This window comes from Pseudochaenichthys georgianus, chromosome 7 (assembly GCF_902827115.2).
Source record: "Pseudochaenichthys georgianus chromosome 7, fPseGeo1.2, whole genome shotgun sequence".
Taxonomy (NCBI): Eukaryota; Metazoa; Chordata; class Actinopteri; order Perciformes; family Channichthyidae; genus Pseudochaenichthys; species Pseudochaenichthys georgianus.
In genome coordinates, this window is record NC_047509.1 from 21,942,653 (window position 1) to 21,961,325 (window position 18,673).

At 43.7% G+C, this 18,673-nt stretch overlaps 1 protein-coding gene across 1 annotated transcript in view; it reads left to right on the top strand.

Annotated features, from left to right (window-relative positions):
• Positions 1–16,804, top strand: part of slc6a17 (solute carrier family 6 member 17) — a 31,933-nt gene extending 15,129 nt beyond the window's left edge. Inside the window, exons 11-12 of the mRNA XM_034087761.2 lie at positions 12,032–12,194; positions 12,330–16,804. Of these exons, the coding sequence (XP_033943652.1) occupies positions 12,032–12,194; positions 12,330–12,692 (526 nt within the window). The 3' untranslated portion in view covers positions 12,693–16,804. The remainder of the gene's footprint in view (positions 1–12,031; positions 12,195–12,329) is intronic.
• Positions 16,805–18,673: the final 1,869 nt, after the last annotated feature.

Sequence of the window (18,673 nt, forward strand, 5' to 3'; positions counted from 1 at the left end):
CAGTTGGCACATTTAATAAAACCACAGCATTCGATCTCAGGCAGTAGCCACTTACAATTTTCCGTGAGATCAGGGAGCAGATATAAGATGGAAGTTTCCCTAACATGGCTTTGTATATAAAAATGTACCAGTGACTGAGCCTCCGTACAGTTAGTGAAAGCAAACCAGCCCTTGCATACAGGGTACAGTGATGGGTTAATGCTTTACAGTTTGTCACAAATCTCAGTGCACTGTGATACGCAGCATCTAACTTGACCAGGCAATTGGCAGGTGCATTCATATACATCAAATCACCATAGTCCAGCACAGGTAAAAAGGTCACAGTGACTAGCCTTTTCCTGGCCTCAAGCGAGAAACAGGACTTGTTCCTGTAGAAGAAACCTAGCCTAACCCTCAGTTTTTTTTTAGCAGGTTATTGACATGAAGTTTAAAAGAGAGACAATCATCAAGCCAGATACCAAGGTATTTGTAACAGGCAACAACTTCAAGTTTTGTTCCTTGCGTAGTTACAATATCTAAAACAGGCTCTGGTGTCTTTTTTGCTTTTGAAAAGAGCATTACCTTGGTTTTATCCACATTTAAAAGAAGCTTTAGTTCAGAGAACTGAGTCTGAATAATGTTAAAAACAGCCTGTAATTTAACACCAGCCTCCTTAATGGTGGGACCTGCACAGTACATCACAGTATCATCCGCATAAAAATGTAAAGTAGCTTCATCCACATTTTCACCTAAACTGTTAATATATATGGAGAATAAAAGTGGTCCTAAAACAGAACCTTGTGGTACACCATTAGAAATGTTTAACCACTCAGAAGACAGTCCATCAAAATGAACACATTGGGACCTTTCAGAGAGGTAGTTCACAAACCACCCCACTGCAAGGCTGGATAGGCCAATACTGAGTAGCCTCTGCTTTAAAATGCGATGATCAACGGTGTCAAACGCTTTGGAAAGGTCAATAAACAGAGCTGCACAACTCTGCTTATTATCTAAAATACTAGTAATGTCATTCACCACTTTCATTGAGGCAGTGATGGTGCTGTGTTTCTTTCTGAATCCTGACTGATGTTTACACAGGATGTCATTTGTACATAAAAACTCCTTTACCTGTTCACTCACTAGGCGTTCAAGAACCTTAGCCAGAACTGACAATTTAGAGATTGGCCTATAGTTATTTAAAATAGTTGCCTCCCCTCCTTTCAGTAAAGGCAAGACATAAGCAGACTTCCATACTTTTGGAATTGTATTTGTGCTGAGGGAGAGGTTAAAAAGAGAAGTAAGAGGTGGAGCAATAAAGTATGCAGCTATCTTTAAAAAGAAAGGTTCTAAGTTGTCCGGGCCAGCCGGTTTCCTAGGATCTAGCTTAGATAAGGCTTCATGAACAACATCAACAGTAAAAGGGGTAAAACTGAAAGGGTTTTCCAGACCACGTTGTTCAGAGTCACAGACTGGGGTGTTCACAGAAGCAGAGTTAGTCACAGAATCAAACAGAACCACAGAACACAAAATGCTCATTAAAGCAATTTAGCATAGTAGCCCTGTCCGATATAGGGCCAGATGCTGTGGTAAGGCACGGAGGTAGCTCATTACGGATCTCACCGGTTGATATCGATTTTATTGCTTTCCAAAATGTCCTAGGATTATTTAGGTTTTCTGTGGTAACTGACAAATAGTACTTCGACTTTGCACTTTTTACATGTGAAGTGAAGCTATTCCTTAGCTGCCTAAAACGCAGCCATTCTATCTCTGAGCCGGATTTCCTAGCCTTTGCCCAGGCCTTGTTTCTCTCATGAAGGAGACTAGACAGCTCAGCAGAAAACCAAGGATTGTCTCGTCCCTTTACTCTAAATTTACGCAGGGGTGCATGTCTATCAATGATCTCCATTTAACCAAGATAAAAATAAGACCATGCGGTTTCAACATCAGCACACAGATCGATTTTACCCCAATCAAAATCAAACAGATCATGAACAAAACCCTGCTCCACAAAATGTTTTATGTCTCTCTTGATGATAATGCGAGGTTTAACCTTTTGGACCTTAGTGTCCCTAATTGTGGCTACAATGATCGCTCAGATCATTTGCAAATACTCCCACAGACGAATATTTATGGGGAACATTAGTTAAAATGAGATCAATTAGGGAGGATTTATTAGGGGACTTAATATTTGAGCGAGTAGGACTGTCCACAATCTGAGTAACATTTAAAGAGATACAAAGGTTTTTAAAATCCTCTGACACTGCAGTTAACCAGTCCCAGTTAAAATCTCCAAGTAGCACTATTTCCTTGTAGTCTAGTTGTGATAAAAGATTTGCTAGTGAAGACAAGGAGTCTTTGACAGCTGAGGGGGGGTCTGTAGCAGCCCACCACCATGACCTGTTGACCCTTTGCCACTTCTATATTTAAGGCTAACAATTCAAATTGCTTACTGATCGATTTGGAAATTAATGTGGTTACACTGAACTTATTCTTAACATAAATTGCAACGCCACCACCTTTATTAGGCCGGTCGGTACGATACACATTAAAACCATTTAAGGCAATGTCAGAGGCCAACATAGACTTATTTAGCCATGTTTCAGATAAGACAATGACGTCAGCGTCAGTCGATTTTGCCCAGATACGGACAAAATCTAGTTTACCTAACAGACTGCGCACATTCAAGTGGATGAAACCCAACCCAGACCTAGCTTTAAAATCAGCAGGAGTAGCGATCTGACTATTACTACTGGGCGGACCAGGGTTAGGTTGTACATTTCCTGACGGTAATAACAACAACAAAAAACAGGCATCTTTTCCTCTTAAATGACACACATACATTGTCATCTAATTTAGAAACACCGGAAAAGTCTGCGAGAGTGTGATTAGAGCTTAAGAAGCAGTCCTGAAGAACCATCATCGCAGGAAAATAAAAAAGACAAACATATTTTGTCGAGCAGATTGACTGTGACAAGGCAACCGGTAATTGTTTGTGTAACACATCCGAACCTTTGCCGGGGATGCCCACTGCGGGTGGCAGAACAGACCTGAATTCAGTAGTCTTCTCAGAATGACTAGAGATCTTCTCATAGTCCAAAACAGTTAACAGGCACAGCAGAATCCCGATATGGGCCATTTTCCCAGACAAGCAGAGCATCCGGATAGGCGTGCAAGCAGGCCCGAAATGTGGAGGCGCTCCGTTCTCCTCGCGATATCCCCGGTGCAGAAACTCCTTAGTAGGCCTACAGCAGGATAGGCGAAGCAGGACCAGCTCGAGGCGTAGAGGCGCTCCGGTCTCTCAGCGATATCCCCGTGGTAAAACGTCCTCGGCACCGTAGAGCACGACAGGTGGAGCAGGAGGATACAGGCCTCCGCTACAGCAGGTGTAAAGCAGGCCGCAGCCCGAACGCGAAGCCGCTCCGGTCTCTCCGTTACGCCCCCCGGGGTAAAATCTCGCCAGGACAGCAGCACACGACAAGTGGAAGCAGGTCCCCGCCACAGCACAACTGGGCAGGTGGAAAAAGGGGGCCCAAACAACAACGTGCAGCCGCTCCGTCTCTCCGCGACTTCCCGGGAAAAACCTCCCCACAACAGCACAGGTGCACAGGTAAACCTCCTATCCACGCCGACGGAAGAGAGGCAGCCCTGCCCCTCACTTTCCACGCTCCGTGAGGCGGATGAGAAAATGTGCTCCGCTCGCGAAAATGCGCTCCGCTCGCTCTGATCGACGAGTGTAGAGTGAAAATAGGCGTGTTCACAAATAGATGTCTTCACGGCTGTATCTTGACGGGTCTGTGAAGGCACCACCGCGACGCGCAGTGCCGGCTGGAGCTGTAAAGGCACCACCGTCACACGCATGCGCAGTGCCGGCTGGAGCCGTAAGCGTGACATCTCAGCTGGCTCTAAGGAGCATACAGCAGGAGATACTCATGACATCCAAGCTGCCTCGAACTCTGCTTGGTTTAAAACACCGAAGACGCAGAGGTCGCAGCCCATCCCGAGTCCCCAGCCCAGGCTGGAGACAAGGGCAAGTTGGCCGAGAAAATCTCCGGTTCCGGCTGCAGCTCAGGCGCAGCCAACCCAGAATTTCGGCCAGCAGTCGAGGAAGAAGAAGCGAGCGGCGTGACAGCCCCTCCTTCTCCCCTCTGTGACATAGCTGAAAGTTCTTTCCCCGGCTCTAAACGTGTCCCCGCTGCCTCGAGAGATGCCTCAACGTCATCCTCAAGTCCGCATAAAACACGTCACATCTTTGTTGTTTAAATAAACCATTTTCCGCTGACGCATCCAGGCTTCGGCCAAGGGCGCAGCTCAAGAAAATGAAACAAAAACAATAAACAGTCCGTTAACTATAAATCCCCTTCTGAGAGCAGCTACGGCCTCTCTCAAAAGGTGGATAATAAACGGGTCTGTGAAGGCACCACCGCCACGCGCATGCGCAGTGCCGGCTGGGGCTTTAAGGGCACCACCGCCACGCACATGCGCAGTGCCGGCTGGTGTCGTGAAGGCTCAACCGTCTCGCGCATGCGCAGTGCCGGCTAGAGCTGTAAGGGCACCTCCGTCACGCGCATGCGCAGTGCCGGCCGGAGCCGTAAACGTGACATCTCAGCTGGCTCTAAGGAGCATACAGCAGGAGATACTCACGACATCTGCCTGGGCTTCTCAAAACAGTTATACTTTATCTGTTTTCACAAACCCAGAGAGAGTCAACCCATATTCTGGAGAGAGAGGTTCTCTCTCTCCTAGAAAGAAGGGTTTTATCTATAATTCCCACCGAGTGGAGTCAGATTACGGGAAAAAATGTCCTCGTAAAGCACCCACTCAACATGGGCCTCATAATAAAACTATACCCCGCGCGCCACGGCGTGCGGAGAGTTTTGGTTATTATGTAATGCGTAGTGGCACTACACCCGACTTTTCTAGTGCGGGACGCGCCTACGGGTGCTGTCCTTTCACAGAAGGTGGTCACCACGGACGCAGGTCAGACAGGCTGATAGGGTATTTACGAAGGTCGCCCGGTGAGAGGTCCCTAGAGCAGAGACCTCCAGCGGGCACACGTAAACTACCCGGAGCTTTTAGCGGTGTTCCCCACCCTAAAACGCTTCCTGCCTTCTCTCAGAGGACACCATGTCCTCGTGAGGACAGACAACACGATATCGTGTATGAACCGCCAGGGGAGGTTGCGTTGTCTCCAGTCACACACACTGGCACACAAACTTATCCCTTGGAGTGGCAGACGTCTCCTCTCTCTGAGAGCGACACAGGTACCGGGAGTTATGCACCTCGGGACAGAATTACTGTCCAGAGGTGCACCACTCTATGCAGACTGGACTCCTCATCCAAGGATCGGGAGTCCGCTGTGGGTGCGGTACGGCGGAGCCGCGTTAAGTCTGTTCGCAAAAGGAGAAAATGCTCAATGACAGCTGTTCCCTTTAATGCACGATTTAAACGCACTGTTAGGCGGGGACACACTCGTACACGATTGACCTCCGGGTCCTCTGTGCGTGTTCCCACCCCTGGCTCTGTTACCAACACACTCTCACTCCCTAAGCGTCCAATAGCGACGTTTGGTCAGTGTCCATGGCGTCCAATTGTGACGCTCCTAGGCTCCTTCAGCGTCATAAAGGGACGCAAATAGCTTTCAACTGATTGCAATGTATTCCCATCTGCGTCAGGATTTGACGCTCATGGAAGCACGGCATTCGTTTATGCCGCTGCCCTTAAAGGCAATGTGAGCGTCCATAACGGAGAATTGTACACCCGGAAGTAAGTACTCCTCTTACTGTCGATTGATTTTACAGTGATATCTGCACTACTCATCGACTGAAAAACACCAGATTATCCTTGTTAATTACACAACATTGATTGGTTTAAATTATGTGCAATGCTTTTGTATTTTTCCCCTTCGATTCGGAGAAACAAATATTTTTTCTGAGTAAAGGATGGCAGAAGACACTACACTACCCAGAATCCCCAGCTATCGTTTGGACTACACCATGTGCTCTGTTTGACAAACCCCGTTTTTTTCACCATTCATTCCGATGGCTGGCGTCTATGTCACATGATCTTCAAATTTCTCCCTGCAGAAAAAGAAAACATGGCCAAAATTCGTTTTATTCTCATGGAAAATGCCTATTTTAAAGTTAGTTTGGCCATTAAAATGCATTTTGATGTCATTTGATGCGAGAAATATGAGTTGTTATTTCAGATTATGTGTGCAGTGGATGTACATGATCTTTAGTTTGCTAGTTATTACGAAGATTACTTCAGGAAATCGCGACGTTTTCATTGTTACCAAGGTGGTTGCTAGGGATGCTGCTATCGATATTATTTCTGTTATGTTGTGTAACTGTTTAATGGTGTTATCTTTATTGCTACCCCCTTCCCCGTCAATGTATAGTGTTGGTCCACAGCCTAAACATATTAGTTTAACAAAATCCGCATCTAAAGATAGCCTACGTTTTTTTTCCCCCTGTACAATTCCAGTCTCACATCTCACAGCACATCGTCATTAACAAATACCGGAAACAGACCGAAAACATTTTAAAAAAAAAATACTTTATTCCGAGTGTGCTTGCTTTTCTCTTTGAAAGTCATCACATAACGGCATTGTAATACACGGTTCGGCTGCATTACATATCTGCCGTAGTTCTGTATTTATAGCCCTGATGAGAAGACAAACACGAGGAACTGAAAACGTGACGTGGATCATAAATATATCAGCCATTAAATAACATCTTACATTTCTTTTCACACAATACGTCTCCTTGCAGTATCAACACTAATTCGGCTCACTTTTATATTTGATCCAATTGGTAGATAGGCTGTATTTACACCATAAAGGTGCACAGCTGATATAAAGGGACACCTGGTGGTTAAAGCATGTTATTGAATTTCATTATTAGATATTAATACGATCCCTATAAAGTATATTCATTACTCGTTATTCTCTACTAATAGTTCATTAAAGACTGTATGTAATGACTATTTTGCACATCCCTTTCAAGATTTTCTAAGGTTTATTGACATATCATATAGGCCTACACAACTGTGGTGTAGTTCTGCACTGAATGAAAAACTTGGGTTGCAGGTTCCTCAATAGTGCATTACAAGACATCTATCAATATTTGTGCATACCTCCAGCAATGTTAACTATGTTGAAGCACTTATTTTAACTGATATTATACATAATGTATTATACTCTTATAAGATGTATGTAGATATTTCATCTCCGGCCTTGTCAGGAACAATCAATAAATAAAGAACACAGAATTGTTGAATATAAAACACAGAATTTGTGTGATTATACTAAATGATTTTCAAATAAACACAACTGCATATTTAACTGTTACACATGCTGATGTAACGCAAATGTTCCAACTTGGGATCAATAAAGTATATCTTATCTTAAGCTGATCGATGGCTACTGCCATATTTGCTAAATGTGCCTGTTAAGTCCCCACTAAGGTCTAGGGGATCTGGAGACAATAACGTACGGTACAACCAATAATTATGAGAGAGTCAGAGTAAAGGTTGACAAAAGGTTTATTCCTTGTAACCTATCATAACATTAAACAGAAACACTCTGTTGGTGAGGAGGAGGAGGAGTCAAAGGATTGTGCCAAACAAAAGAAACAAGCATAACAAAACCAGGCCTATCTCTACAACTATCCTTTGAAACCAAACTCAAACAAAAACCCTCACTAACTAACTACAAATAATTTGACAAAACAATATACAGGGGTGGCAACAATCCACTTACCTAGTGTGTCTAAACAATAGTTAGCTAGGTGGTGAGAAATGTACAGGGTACCCCAGACTTACCTAACTCCTCCACCTCTCAACACACACACATTAACAAAGGTCAGAGTATTCAAAAAGCTTTAGTTGCTAAACACAGCCGTGTTCCTTCCTCAGCAACAGGCCCAGAGTGAGAGAGAGAAGACTTCCTGGGTGCCTCCTTTATGGTCCGCCCTGGTTGCTGATAGGCCAGCTGAGGGTGAGAGGATCCAATCAGCCATCAGACTCAGGTGCACAGGCAGATACCGATCAGCTGCTGATTAGCTGTGCAGAAGACAGGAGAGGCTTCTCAATTCTTAAATGTCCCCTCCTCGACTCCCCTCCTCGAGACTTAGTCCCGCCCACAGGATATGCGAGCGGAGGACCGAGGAGAGAGGAGGGGAAGCAGCAGACGTTTAAAGAAATGAGAACTCCTCTCCTCTGAGCGGTCATATTAAAGCGACGTCCGTTCATTATTACATGGCAACAGCTGCATCAGCTGTCGAGTGTTTTGTCATATTTTATAATCTCTGTTAGATCATCTGAACATTGTTCCCCCACATATTTAATTTGAATTCATTGAGAGTGCGGTATAATGAGGCAATACCAGGCTACAGATGCGGACACACACACACAAATATATTTATATACATATATGCAATTTAAAGTATGAGAGCACTCTCATAATAACGTAACCCAATCAGAGACTAGATATATCCCCCCCCCCCCTCTCTCTGGTCGCTGAAATGGGGAGTAAGTATTAAAAGTAAGCAGAGGACACCAAACCAACTGAGACCTGTCTGTCCGCCGCATCTGCGCACTGTACAACACACACCGACACACTGTACAACACGCACCTACACACTGTAGCCTACCACACACACACCTACACACTGTACCACACACATCTACAGCTCCTAAAGCATAATCAGGCTACAGCCGTTGTGTATTTTATTATGTGAAGCATTAAATGGTTTTAGAAAAATATCGACTCTTTGTTTGTAGATATCTACTAAACTAAAGCAAATAAAGAGAGTAGGTCTGTTATACTGAGTGATATATATTGTACACACTGCTCTGCTTTCTGCACGGGCCTCACAGCTGTTCTCACTGTAAACATCGCGTTGCGATGAGAGCAGTTTCTAAAATAATATCCAGGGGATGCATGCAGAGCTGTCATTGGCTGAGATAAGTCCGGCCGTGCGTCACGCCTCCACCGTTCCCGGAAATGCATCCGCGGAGGAGCCGTGGAGGAACCATCAGTGTATCCTCGGTTATAGCTCCTCCAGAGAGCCTCCTCGACGCTCGATCCTCGGTCCTCGGTGTGCATTTAGAGAAATGAGACGTCCTTCAAAATGGCGCGCTGAAATTCATTTCCGGGTCACTACCGGAGGACCGAGGAGTCGAGGAGGGGAAATTTGAGTATTGAGAAGCCTCTAGGGAGAAGAGAGAAACACAGGATGGAAGGAAAACCACACATGTACAGCCTGCCTAGCACGTAACAGTGCCTCTGAACCTTGACAAGTGCATGTTTCAGGCTTATCAATTAATGTAATGTAATGTTATCACAGGGGTCACACACATAAGACCAGCTGTTAAATAAAGCTCTTCTGACCTTAGCTGGCATGTGGGTATATATATTAATACTGCCCATAATGGGCACAAGCAATTTTCACCCATTTATTAATTATATGTTTTAAATGTGAGTGTTTCCTATCCCCTAAACCTCCAGGGATGTACACAGTTTAATACTGGCAACTTCTTATTATGGGAAATACGAAAACGTCTTTTAAAACTACAACTCCCAGTAGAGACGTGCCATAGAGAACATGTTGCGAAACAGAATAGCCAGCATGTGTAGTTCTGGGGACGGGGTGGGGGAGGGGGGACGCGGTGGACCCGTTCAAATCCAGTTTTGGACAGTCTGCCGTGGTTCCATCCCATTTCAAGTGCTGTTCGAGAATCGGCTTAACCCTCGGAGCACACTCTCCAATCACAGAGCTTGAGGACTATCACGGGGTTTGTCAAACAGAGCACATGGTGTAGTCCAAACGATAGCTGGGGATTCTGGGTAGTGTAGTGTCTTCTGCCATCCTTTACTCCTGGGAATGGACGCTCACATTACCTTTAAGGGCAGCCGACACAAACGAATGCCGTGCTTCCATGAGCGTCAAATCCCGACGCAGATGGGAATACATTGCAATCAGTTGAAAGCTATTTGCGTCCCTTTATGACACTGAAGGAGCCTAGGAGCGTCACAATTGGACGCCACGGACACTGACCAAACGTCGCTATTGGACGCTTAGGGAGTGAGAGTGTGTTGCTGTTACCCCCAACTCTGGCCAGAGTGAAGGAGCAACACCACACACTTACTCTGATGTTTCCGCCCTAGCCCGTAATGTACGGGCTGGCGGAGATATATCAGCTGTTGTGCGGGCAGCCATGGCAGCCCCCACCACGCAGGGACAGATTGTCTCAGGCGGGGGGGGCGATCCTTTACCCACGCCCAGAGCGCGGGGCACTATGGGCCTGACCCGTGAGTGGTACAATCTGAATACAGTGGGACAGAAGGTGATAAACACTATTCAGAGTGCGAGAGCTTCCTCCACCAGGTCTCTTTACGAATGTAAGTGGAGGGTGTTTGAGGAGTGGTGCCTTCAAGAAGGACACATCTCTTTTCAATGTCCTGTCGGGATGATTTTATCATTTCTACAGGATTTGATCGAAAAACACAGAGCTTTCTCCACGATCAAGGTGTACCTGGCTGCTATTGCTGCATGCCATGTGGGCTTTGAGGGTAAGACGGCTAGCCAACATCCTTTGGTTTGCCGTTTTATGAAGGGAGCTCGCAGGCTCCTCCCTGTCTCCAGGTCGCTGGTGCCCTTATGGGACCTGGCAGTGGTTTTAAATGGGCTCAGAATGACCCCATTTGAACCCCTGGAAGGAGCTGACATGAAACATCTGTCACTCAAGACAGTGCTGTTACTGGCCCTGGCATCCGCCAAGCGGGTCAGCGATATTCATGCACTGTCTGTACATCCCTCATGCACTCATTTCGCCCCAGGGCAAACGAGAGTGTTGTTGAAACCCACCCCTGCCTTTACACCAAGGGTGGTTGGTTCGTGTACCCCAATTGACATTGAGGCATTTCCTCCGCAGCTGGTTTCCTCCGGGGAGCAGCAGCAGGATCTGTTGTGTCCAGTCCGGGCTTTACACACATATATGGACAGATCAAAAGAGCTTCGTCTTAATGACCAACTCTTCGTGTCCTGGGCTAAACCTCACAAGGGTAAGCCTGTTACTAAGCAACGGCTCTCCCACTGGATCGTGGAGGCGATTGCTTTGGCCTATACGAGTCAGAATCTGCAAGCACCTTCGGGTCTGCGGGCTCACTCGACTCGGGGCCTGGCTACATCCTGGGCTTTGTTCAAGGGTGTTTCCATCCAAGACATCTGTGCAGCGGCAAGCTGGTCTTCGCCGCTCACTTTTGTCCGCTTTTACAGGCTAGACGTCTCCGCTCCAAGCGTGGCCCGAGCAGTGCTGGGCACCTTGTTGAGTCGGGACTCCACCTGTTAAATTCTGGTTGATCGGTGATCTTTGAGATAAGCTCGTCTGGCAATACGGGAGCTACAATATCCCATAGTGAGACATCGAACGGAGTGTTATGAATGAGAACTATAGGTTACTTACGTAACCCCAGCGCTCAGAGTAACATGAAGTGAGATGTCTCACCAGACGGCCCTCCTTGCTATGGTGAAGCGAGAAGAGGTGCTTATTTTGAATGACGCATGCGTCGTGGCACAGGCTACTTATAGGGGGTGATTTCCCCTGACGTTGACGTCAAGATCACCAGCCAATCAGGATTGGCGTAATGAGATTGATGCTTCTGTTTGCTCCGCGATGAGGCGCATCCCATAGTGAGACATCTCACTTCATGTTACTCTGAGACTGGGGTTACGTAAGTAACCTATAGTTATGTGGGCAATGACACAAAATAATGATCATTCACAAGTGTCACGAATCTGAATCTATCACTCTTGATTGTATAGTACATTTACGTTCATGACTTCAATAATGTAACAAATGTATTTATTTTTACACCAAACCATAATATTTTACCTTAACCTAAACAATTCATTGGGGTTTGTTTGTTGTGTTTTTTCTATTCTGAATGTTAACCAAATGTTTAGAAAAGCATTCAGGTTGAATGATGGTGACGATGCAGTAGGACTCAGGAAACTAAACTATTGCCCCACTCTCTTTCACTTCCTCGCAGGTTCATGCAGGACCTGGAGGACATGCTTGGTTTCAGGCCGTACTCTTTCTATTACTACATGTGGAAGTACGTTTCTCCAGCCATCCTGGTGCTGCTCATCATCGCCACTGTCATTGAGATGGCCATCAGTCCTGCAGGATACAACGCCTGGGTAGAGGCTGAGGTGGGTGTTGCTCTGGTTTATCTGGGTTTATACAAATAATGAAAAAATAAAGAGTTAAAACATCACCAGACATGCTATATTATTTTTTGCATGTTGTTGATTTCATCCTCTTGCCTCTGTACCTCTGTTTTCCAGGGAGCAGAGCAATTTCACAGCTACCCTCCCTGGGCTTTAGCCATGGCCTACTCCCTCATCGTGGTGGCCATGCTGCCTTTACCCATCGTCTTCCTCCTCCGCCACTACAACCTGATCTCGGACGGCTCCAACAAACTGTCCGTCTCCTACCGTAAAGGCATGATGAAGGACATCTCTAACCTGGAAGAGCAGGACGAGCAGCGTTTCATCCTCGGCAAGAACCCCAGCGAGGCTCCTTCCCCGATGCCCGCCCCACGCCCTTACCTCGGCCCCGGCGGCACCCAGGAGATGACCAACACCAACTACGGTACCAGCACCAAGACAGGCTACCAGAACATCGGCTCGCCAGAGTCTGAGCTATGATCCACTGAGCTCAAGCAACCTCCCATTAAAACCCCCAGCCTTGCATGGAGAGAGGAAGAAAGGGAGAAACCAAGGAAGTCAAGAGGAAGAGAAAATCCACTGCCGGTTGTTGCAGCGTTCATAACACCTTAACCTCCAGAGCTGAGTCCCTATCCCTCCTTTTCTGCCCTTCCGCCCCCCGCCTGTGATTCTTCCCTGCAATAGGAGCCGTAGTGCCAATTTCCTCTCAATCCCAGCTGTGATGAAGGGATCATGGGAATGTGAGTTTGACCAGATAATTATGACCACATTTTTTATCTTTCAACGAAATACAGCGGCAGAGAGAGAGAGGGAAGGATGGATTTAGAAAGGTCCACCGCAGGCTTTGTTTTGTAATGAGCTCTGACTGAGGTTAAGGTGTGTGCGGCTCTAAAATGCTTTACGTTGTACTCAACAGTATGTTCACCAGTTTAGGAGAAAGATATTTTTGAGACAGTCAGATGTTCCTAGATCTAGGAGATCATCATCTTGTTGATGTTCAGTTATAGAAGATTGTTATTTGTGGGGTTAGGATGGAAGGAGACTCAGAAAACAACCCATATATTTTCATGATCTATATCAACGTATGAGAACATTTCTCATCCTGTAAACAAAATGATAACAAATGCATTTAAAACAGTATGTAGTAAGTGATTCCGATAGTGTAAACAGTGTTACAAACACCTTGCATCTGAATTGTGCCTATCATGCATCAGCAATAATACCAGTCAAAGTAGGGTACTTTACGTAAAACTGTGGATCTCCTTCTATCCCTTCTTTCCCCACTGATGTAGAGTACTGTATATACTTGTTGTGTAGTCTGAGATGTCACTGTAAGTCGTGTATATAGTCTACACAGCAGTAGTGCGAAACAAGGGGAAACTCTTCACCTCTTCATTACACTCCCATGATCCCCAAAGCAAAGAAACACGCTATAATTGTTTAGCATCTCTGAGCCTTAAAACAGAGCAGCATTTCTCTTTTAAACAACCTCTTGTTTCCAACCGCATTGCACATCTATGTGCTGTTCCAGTCGTGGCTGGTCTAGACAAAGCTTTTCCATTTGAATCAATCACTTGAATCAATTGTTTCCATTTTTATCAATGCCTTAGAAGGGCAGAGGTGACAGTGCACCAGCGAAGATGAGCAGAGCAGCCTCAAGCACGCCTGTCTGCATGTTGGAGAGGCATACCGAGAATAACTGGATAATGTGAGTATTGTCTCTGTGTACATGCAGATGTGCGTGTTCAAGTGTGTGTGCGTCAGTCTGCCACTGAATGAGAGCTCCCGGTGACCCTGCCTCTTTAAAAATAGAGCTGCGTTACCCAGGGGAAGCCGTGGCAACGCACCATAGTTACAGATCCTCTTCTGATGTGCAAGAGGAGAAGAGGAGAGCAGACACCTTGCTTTGTCTGCTCCACCTGCTCGGCTATTTGTTCAGCAATACACAGATGAGACAGTTTACTGTTGAGGTCCTACAAGAATATAAAGCGTCTATGTTGTTAGTAAGAGGTTCACTGCCATGCCACGCTGTGGAGACATCATGTGAACTGTAAAAGGAGTATCCTGGGTTTAATTGTTGTACATTCTTCAAATTGTAACCACTGCAGACATAATTTCATACGCACTAAAATGTACACTTTGATGTATTTTGTGAACTGAGGTGTGGAAACTTAAAGCCTTTTTTTAACGTAAATATCTTGTATGAAAATGTACGTTTTGGGGTTTAATGTGGAAATTGTGCAGTGATATAAATGTTTGGATTAAGTGGTAATACAAGGATGTCACCACTGGGTGTCTCTGCTGGCCAGTGGAGGAGTCAATGACTCTCCATCTAGTGGCCCCTCCCTGACAACACCAATACAGAGACTGAACAGATGTAGTGTGAAGCACAGTCAGTCACATTGTTTGGTGCCTGAACAGCCTCTCTGTTGTCTGTTCGCCTTATGCTTTTGTCTGTTTTTTCTTCTCGATAATGTAGTGTGTTGAGTTTGGACCAATGTCTTGTCTCATTCACTTGAGCACTTTAATTAGGTAGAGACCCTGGAGTTGTCTGTTTAGTACAGGTTTGACACAAGTTTTGTCATCACAATAATGCTGCCACAGAAGATGATTTAATCAGCAATATTTATTTAGAGAGAGAAAGAAGTCTGAATATCCATGAAAGGCTCAAATGTGTCGCAAGCCACTGTCAAAGACAGTTAGTTTCTTGTGTGTTTGTACGACAGATCTTTGAGAATTTACATTGTTTTTATTTATTATGTTTGAACAGCGTAGACGGGTATGTGTGTCTGTTGTGAATTTTGCCCTGTAATCAAACCAGTTCTGATTGATGCTTCCATAGCTTTGACAGGTCCTCCCTATTTTCCCCAATACAAGTTTTGACCAATTCCTAAACTGTTCTCTATATATGTGGTTGTGTGAATTCTTACATGCCTCTTACATCTGCTCAGGTTTTTAGGCACCTTAATTGTGCCTACTGTAGCTTTGTCTTTATTGAAGGTATGAATAGTTGAATTCATACCTTCATACCCCCTATAACGAACATTTAAACACAGTTTAAAGTCTAAAAATGCCAGATTATCCCCCCTTTTGTTTTGCGCAAATTCAGCAACTACTGCAATAACATGTTGAAAATAACAGATGTTTTTGGTCAAATGGCTTACGACATGAATGGCACAACAGGTGACGGCACCTGCAGCTCTGGATTACAGTTAAAGCACATTTATGGAAGCACAGGAAAGTGAGCACAAATGAGTTTCATGGCGTGGTGAACAAGAGCCAGTTAATGATTACCAAAAAAAAGTCTGTATGGGTGAAGTTGATGATGAAACTTGTAGATTATCAAGTTTTATTTATATAGCACATTTATAAACGATTTTTGGTCGAGCCAAAGTGTTGTACATAAAATAAAAATAGCCTACAGTAGAGACACTTTACAGCAAATACAACAGCACAGATTGTTCAGAATATCAGTATGAGAAAAACGACACCCTCGTTATGTTAGTTATGGTCTGAATCCTGCTTCCTACAAAGGGTCACTGGAGGATAAGTCTGCACATTTAATTTCACGGCCGTCCACAAGAAGCTAAACTGCACCACAAGTCTGTTTCTTAACTACAGGTTGATCTGCACAAAAAATACATGAGAAAATGTCTGATGTGAGAGCACAATCGAAACACAAGACATGATGCACAATTTGTCACATTTAGTCAAGGATTTTCCACTTCTCCACTCCAGGTCGCTTTAAAATACTCTGCACAGTGGAAACAAATATCAGCTCTGCTCAGTAACAAGATATTGGCCTTCAGAATTGATATTGCTATTTATCATTGAAATCAAAGACTCTAACTCCAGGGTCTCTTTGTCTTGTCCATGTGTCAGCTGTGTTGCATTATGTACTATAAAGCAACTTTTCCGGTTAACTCAAGTTGAATAACAGTGATTAACTGTAACTGTAACTCATCAAAAATAAAGTAACAGTGTATTTATATTTATTTAACTGTGCATTATAGTCTTTATGTGACAAAACCCATAGTTATATTTATAGTATTTAAGATAATGTATTTAAACTGTACATATTGATGTACATTCTGATAAATTCACACTGAATATCTATAGAGTGACAGGGTGTATACTTGAGCTGTAAATAATAACTGTATATTTTTGAGATATTTTTTGATTTTTGTACTGTAGGTAATGTTACTTTGCTGTCTGTTAGTATTTGGTGTTAGTGTACAGTTGTTCTTAATCAAAATAGCTGAGCGACTGGGATTATGTGTGAGTGTGTGTGTATACATGGGTGTATGTTTGTGTAACGTAGGTTTTTGGTGTTTAGGTGTGTGTTTCTTTTCTCCTCTCTCAGTGTTGTGTGCTGCTGATCTAATCCTGTTGTTACAGTGAACTGGGACCACTAATGTAAGCAATCTCTCTTCTGTGTTTCTCACTGGAACGGCAGCGGCTGCCAGCACAAAACTGAAGCCAATGTTTGACAATGAGACAGAAACTGATCTGTTTTGGGTGATGAGAGATGTACTGTACAAACATGTTGGAGCCAAAAGTTAAATTAAAATTACCACTTTTATGAAACAGTCCATGGTGTTTGTCTTATTTATTCTGATGTACAGTATATGAAAGTATAAATGAAAAGATGAGTTATTCAGTAAAAACAGTTTGGTAACACTTTATATTAAGGTACACAAATTAACCATCAATCCCCGGGCGCTGTTCAAAATGGCTGCCCACTGCTCCTAACACTAGGATGGGTCAAATGCAGAGAAACAATTTCCCCACGGGGATTAATAAAGTATATCAATAAAAAAAACTAAAAAAAACTAGTTGTTAATTAACATGCATATTAGCAGTATATTGGCTCTTTATTAGTCATTATAAAACACTTATTAATGCCTTATTCTACATAACCATATTCTACAAGTAATAAGCCATTAGTTGAGATTTTTCCTCAATAACCCTCTAATTAGTGCTTATTTATCGCAAGTAAGGAAGTTGTTGTACATGAGTTTTGGTCTTAATATGCTCTGCTCAATATGGGCCTAATAAGGCAGTAGTGCCACAAGAATAGTACTTCTCCCATAATAACACTTAACAAATATGATCTGTTCTTATGTAACAAGACATGAAACTATAAGTGTTAATTGTGTCTAAATAACAGAAAATTAGGTATTTATTCTAAGAACATGTTCCCTATTTTAAAGTGAAGTCTTGTTCATAACCAATAAGCTAGTAGTTTGACTCTAATTAGGTATTTCTATCTAAGAACATGTTCCCTATTTTAAAGTGAAGTCTTGTTCATAACCAATAAGCTAGTAGTTTGACTCTAATTAGGTATTTATATCTAAGAACATGTTCCCTATGTTAAAGTGAAGCTAGTAGTTTGACTCTAATTGACCTGAACAGGTTCCCTATTCTTAAATTGCCTCCTCTTCACACTTTGTAAATACATTATAGCACACAACTACTGAAATTAACCTCAACAGTACATGAACAAAGTAGGCCCATGTTGAAATATCTGTATAAAGAGAGGTTCAGACACATAGCCTACATGTACCAAAACATGTCAAGTTTCTCCAAGGCTGAGAACACATATGCAGCCTGTACTTTTTTCATAAAAACTGATTTTTAACAGTTTATGTATGTGATCATACTGTGTGACCTTCTTGTATGTTCTTACACAATAGGTGTACTGTTCTCTCAATGTGTTGTAGTGTCTCAGTGTGAACATAGATTAAACAGCCAGCCAAACTCTTTTGAGAGCCAGGGAATGAGCAGCCATGCTCCTTTATTGACTTATTTGAAGTCCACTGTGTGAAACTATAAAAAAAGCAACCTGATCTCACCAGAATGCGTGACTCCACCACGACTCCTTAACACCACAATGCGTGGTGGAGTCACGAACTTTGTTACATTTGCGTGTCGGCACCACGCAAACAACCCCAATGTAAAGTGAATGAGGCTCCTTTGTCGTGGTGCACACACGCATTTCTACAACGTCCCGCAGTGAGCTTTTATTCTATACAACGTTTTTAAAATCTACTTTATAGCGTGTAGTAACTCACGGGAGGCTTCTTTTATTTTATTTGTATTCATAATTATTTTTATTTTTCGTCAGAATGTAAAAATTACATTAGTTACGAATTTGTGTTCTCAAAAAACAGTGCATTGTGTGTAATGCAACTGTGATTTTTATTAAATTAGTTTGTTTTTAAGGAAGGCCAGTGCTTCAGCTGTGTCAAATAGATTGTTCCCTTTAGTTAACGTTATTTAAAAGATAATTATCATGTCTTGTATTACGAGCGTCCATTCCCATTGGATAACGGAGAATTTTACACCCGGAAGTAAGTAGCCTATTCTCCTTACGGAGCGTCCACACTACAGCTCCAAAAATAGCTTGGAGCTGGGCGTCTCTGGAGCTTGGGGATTTTATTCAAGCAACACGGCCAACA